This window comes from Arachis duranensis, unplaced genomic scaffold, assembly GCF_000817695.3.
Source record: "Arachis duranensis cultivar V14167 unplaced genomic scaffold, aradu.V14167.gnm2.J7QH unplaced_Scaffold_98708, whole genome shotgun sequence".
Lineage (NCBI taxonomy): Eukaryota > Viridiplantae > Streptophyta > Magnoliopsida > Fabales > Fabaceae > Arachis > Arachis duranensis.
This window is the reverse complement of record NW_026265262.1, coordinates 10,371-15,391: the sequence shown is the minus strand read 5'-3', so window position 1 is coordinate 15,391 and position 5,021 is coordinate 10,371. Positions and strand designations below refer to the sequence as shown.

The following is a 5,021-nucleotide window of genomic DNA, read 5'->3' as shown; positions in this document are numbered from 1 at the left end:
TTGCCAGCTGAGATAAAGGTAGTTTTCTATAGAATGATTCTACCTGTTAAATCTATTGATTGGTCATTTATTCATGCATATATTTCTGTAAAGAAAAATTTCGAAGTTGTAGCCTGCGCAATGCGAATGCACGTAAGAAATGTTTGTAAATTTTTTCTCTAGGAGAGCCTTTTTGTGGGTAAAAAAAAAAAACTGCTTTATTGCTTAATTTCATGAACAGCTTTATTCTTAAGAATCTTTTATTGTGCTTTGTACGGAAAAAGAGATCATGCATAAGATGCATTCTTACGGTTAAAGAATTAATTCTAAATGATAGACGGCAGTGGCAGCTATTGCGAGACGGAGAAAGTTGTTGAATGATGATGTCCTGATTGCATTAGCTGATACTTCTTGGGAATACCTTGATGTCTCTGGATCAGATGTTTCCGACGTCGGCTTGATTAAAGCAGCCGAAGTATGCAGATCAATTAAAGCTCTGGATATAAGGTATAGGATTATGATTCTGTCGAAACAATTACCAAGCAAACACGTTTGCCGCCGTGTCTAGTGTGCTTTTTTTTATATTATACTTCTCTCTCTTTTTCAGAGTCACTTGATATATTGAGACTATTTGCAGCCGATGTACCAAAATCACTGCTACTGGTATATCCGAACTTGTGAAGCACTGCCGTTTATTAGAGACATTGAGATGCGGGTACGTATCTCTCATCATTCATTGATAGTCATATTTCTATGTTATAACGTTTGCCTATTTTCAATGCTCAGAAGTTGAAAACCAGAAATATTCTTAAATGGCTCATTTTAGTGTCATGTTCATATGCCGGATTTCAATAGTTCGTACAAGTAAATTGAATTCTTTAAAAATGATCAAGATTCATGACATTATTACTTGCTTTTCTGTTCATAATGTCAAGATTTGACTTTGGTGCTTGATTTCTCCTCACAATGGTAACATTCTCTAAACTGGTGACTGGTGAGAGTTGTAGATAGCGAAAAAGTTCTCTCTTAACCTTTTTAAAAAATAAAGTATATTCAGAAAGTGGAATTTTTTTTTATGTAATTGAAGATTTAAGACAAGATTATTGGATAATGTTGCAGAGGGTGTCCGAGGAGCGATCATACAGCTCGGAGGTGCTTGAGTATATTTAAACCGAGGCTGGACTATGTCGAGGAGGATTCCTGGGAGGAGCTCGATACGAAAGAAATTTCAAGCGGCGCGCAATCACTCAGGTGGCTAGTATGGGTATGAAACTATTAAATCTTTCTCTTTTTTAATTGAATGCAGATCTTTGTCCTCACTAATGCATGAGTCACGAGACGCTTAATTTTATGGTTTTCTTTCTGCAGCCAAACATCGACAATAATTCGTTAGACGAGATATCTACCGAGTGTCCGCGGATCATAGTGAACCTGAAGTCATCTCCGTTCGGGTTTATGGGAACTCAGGTTCCTTGGGAAGCGTTACGAAATACTGTATTGGATGATGTGGCTGTGAAGGATATTGATCCCAAGACATGGAGAGGGCGTGGTTTTGCAGTGAAGCCCGCTTCGCCCTCTCCTTCAACCTCCCCTGAATTATCAGTGGCCGAGAAATTCCGGCTCGCCTTTGAGGAAAGGGACAACCGGTTAGCTCCAAAGCGAGCGAAAAATGCACGGCAACACCAGCGTCGCGCAGTGCGAGAGTTGATGTTGATGAGCACAAGGGCTAAGGCAATGGTCTTGGCTTCACAAGCAAGCAAGTCTCTTCACAGCAGAAGCTCATAAAATTATCAGATCATGTGGTGTTTTATTACTCTGTATATATGTAAGAAATTTCAATAGTTCTTCACTAAATTTTTAGAAAATTTCCTTCAACAAGTTGGAAACATCACAGGCTTGAGATGAATGGAGGTGTGAGGTTTTGACAAAAGTGCAAATTTATTTGCATGCTGCTTGGTTTTGATGAAATTGATAAATTTAAGATGAAATCTAAACAGAGTACTCAGATAATTCAATATCCATTCTCTAGAGACTATTAACAATTTTTTTTCTTTTAATGTCAAATTTACAATAATAAATTAGCAAATGCTTGGTTTATATTCTTGTTATGGAGTTGTAAAAGCAAAGATCAAACATGACAACACAAAATATCACACATTGTTTGTACATAATAATAATGAGAAATATAAAAATTAAAAAATATTGAGTTCAATCGCATATTTATTTTTATTTCTTCCAGTATTTTCTAATTCGGTATTAGGCTGTGTTTGTTTCTGAAAACAGGATAAGACAAACTCTAAGAACAAGATATAAAGGCCAGAAATATAAAATTTTGTATTATTCTATTTGGTGATAAATTAGAACAAAGGATGAAAATATAATTTATTCTCATTTTTTTATTCAAAAAATTTGAGACGAAAATATAATAATAAAAAAGTATAATTATAAAAAATTAACAAGAATAATGAAAGAAAAAATAAAAAATAAGTTGTGTTTTTTGTTAGTGTCTTCATGTCTTTTTTGGACACAAAATACAATAATTCACTATTCTTTGGACATATTGTCTTTGTCTATATCTCCTTTGTCAAATACAATTTTGTGTTTTTGTCTAAGTGTCTTGTCTCTTCAACAAAAACAGCCTTAATAGCTAGTTTATTGTAAATTTAAACTTTATTTAAGAGTATATTATTATTCAATGAATAAATTAATTATTTAACTAACTCAAATCGGTGAATTATAGAAACAAAATTATATATTCATGTATTAATACAATAATAAAATAATATTTTATGTAATGATGCCCTAAAAAATAAAATTTAATTGAAAAAATCGTAAAAAATGTTTTACAAAATGACAAAATTAAACTCAAAAAATATAACCACCTAGTCGTGAAGGCAGTATAAATTTAAAACTTTTAATTTTTGTAAACTTTTTTTTCAATTACTAGTTAATATTAGTCACCAAAAAAAAATTACTAGTTAATATTAAGCTGAAGCTTAGAAGCAAGCAAGGCAGAAGAGTAGTAGTAGTAACTAGAAACACACCAAGATGTGGAAGAGAGCCTTCGTCGGCGCCGCCACGGCCGCCGCCGCCGCCCTCCGCCGTCCATTCCCCTCGTTAATCCGCGGCGCCACCAGCAGCTCATCGTCCAACTCAATCTCTTCTGCCGTTAACTCGATGCTCCTCCGCTCCCTCAAAGACCACTATCTCGAAGTCGCCAAAATGAACATGCCCCCTGTAATGCTCTCTTCTTAAACCCTAAACCTCTCAAATTAGGTTTTATTTATTTATTTATTTTCTGATTCGTTATTTGTCGCAGAAAGTTGGACCTCCATCGCCGTTCACGATCGTAAAAGGCGCACTCGATTCTAACGGCCCCGTGCTGAAGCGGAACTACGGCGACGAAGAGATCACAATCTACGTCATGCGCTTGGCCGCCAACGACGACGAAGACGGCGACGGCGGCGGCGGCGGCGGAGTCATTGATCAACTGTTCATTCACGTGGATGTGTCGAAACCAAATCAGAACGAATGCTTGATGTTTCTGTGCGGATTATACGAAGATGCTCTGGGGATTCACTCAGTTTCAATGAGACCTAAGCTTCAAGAATCTGGTGGCGGTTACCTCCTCGTTCCTTCGCAATACGCTGGTCCATCTTTTGCGTAAGTTCACAATTTTTCTTTTTTAAATGTTATACCTTAAAAGTTTGTGTTTTTGGTTCAGTTCCTTTGCTAGGGCATGAAATGATGCAGCTAATTGTTTAATGATGTTAGTTTAAGCTCATTAGGAAGGTAATCAAACTCTGGTGTTCACAGGAACTGGAAAATTGAATTGCTGAACTCAAATTGTAAGCTCTTAAGAGTTTACTAGTAAAATTGTTACCTTGATTTGGGGACCTAAGCTTGTTATCAGTTTGATAAGCTTGCTAATTAGGGTTGGTTTTAGGTGGCAAATTAACAATTTTACCTTTTAAAATCGTAGGCAGCCTTTCATCTACTTGGATAAATGTTGAAGAGTTTCTAGTCTAAGATAACAGAGAAACTTAAGTATTAGTCTTCTAAAAGAAAAAGGGTGCCTATTTTCTTGTTACTATGCCCTAAGGCAAGGAGGAGTTTGGTCGAATTGGAAGGGATGAAGCTTGTGTAGTGTGATGCATTAGTGGCGTTGTAAAGCTTAGACAAAGATTGTTTAATGTCTTTTGCCAGAGTAACACTGGATTCCAAAACATGCCAACTCATTACCCCGTTCACAGAGATAATTCCAGGGGCAAACGTGAGTCACAATTGCATATTTGGGGGACTAGATTAGGTAAATTGAAATTTGGGGGTTGAAAATGAGGCCGGGCTCTAATTTCACGGGAGCCAAAATGGGTATTAACTCGCCACATAGAAGAAGCATTCATTTTGGTTTAGAGTTTGTATGGTCTTATTCCATATAGTTTAGGGCAAATTACATTTACATGATCACCTCCTCTAAGGTTTCACGAAATTCGACTGGATTCTCCCCTATTTATGAAAACCTGTGCTAATTTCCCTCCAAGACTTAAGAAAATAATGTAGTTCTAACTAAAACACAAACCAGAGCTAGGTGGAAATCAATGGCACTTGAACGAATAGGAGAGTCGGGTTGAATTTTAGCAAACCTCAAGAAAGATTAATGCAAATGTAAATTTTGAAATTTTATATTTTGATGTTTGTAAGTGAGAATGGTTCATGCTATATTTGACTGATGAACTGTGTGAACTGACAGAGACTTAGATGAATCCATGAGGGATGCATTTCACAGTTACATAGAGGAGAGAGGAATAAACGATCTCTTCAAGTTTCTACAAGCATGGCTCTATGTTAAAGAACATCGAAATCTATTGCGTTGGTTCAAAACCATGGGCTTGTTCATTGATGGCAAGAAGCCTCCTACGCCTTCCTCCTAATCCTCTCTGTTAGAGCATGTATTTTTGAAATTGACTCGTATAGTGTTCAGTTTTCACAATATGAAATTATGAATTTAGAACTTGTTGAGTTTTGATTATATCTTATTTTTT

The 5,021-nt window shown here is 36.1% G+C and overlaps 2 protein-coding genes across 3 annotated transcripts in view; both read left to right on the top strand.

The window, feature by feature from the left end:
- LOC107472429 (uncharacterized) lies at nt 1–1,989 on the top strand (the record flags this gene model as incomplete). The annotated part of the gene is made up of 5 exons (XM_016091958.3): nt 1–18; nt 317–486; nt 617–694; nt 1,099–1,243; nt 1,348–1,989. Coding segments are annotated over 5 exons (828 nt in total), but the record flags the coding sequence as incomplete, so codon positions are not given.
- Nucleotides 1–5,002, top strand: part of LOC107472434 (uncharacterized protein At2g39795, mitochondrial) — an 11,459-nt gene extending 6,457 nt beyond the window's left edge. The window contains exons 2-4 of one of the 2 annotated variants that reach the window (XM_052256818.1): nt 3,063–3,216; nt 3,299–3,642; nt 4,730–5,002. In XM_052256818.1, the coding sequence (XP_052112778.1) occupies nt 3,063–3,216; nt 3,299–3,642; nt 4,730–4,910 (679 nt within the window). In that variant the 3' untranslated portion in view covers nt 4,911–5,002. Of the gene's footprint in view, nt 1–2,982; nt 3,217–3,298; nt 3,643–4,729 lie in introns of those variants that run through there. The other variant, XM_016091963.3, reaches the window with a different exon arrangement.
- The last annotated feature ends 19 nt before the right edge of the window (nt 5,003–5,021 follow it).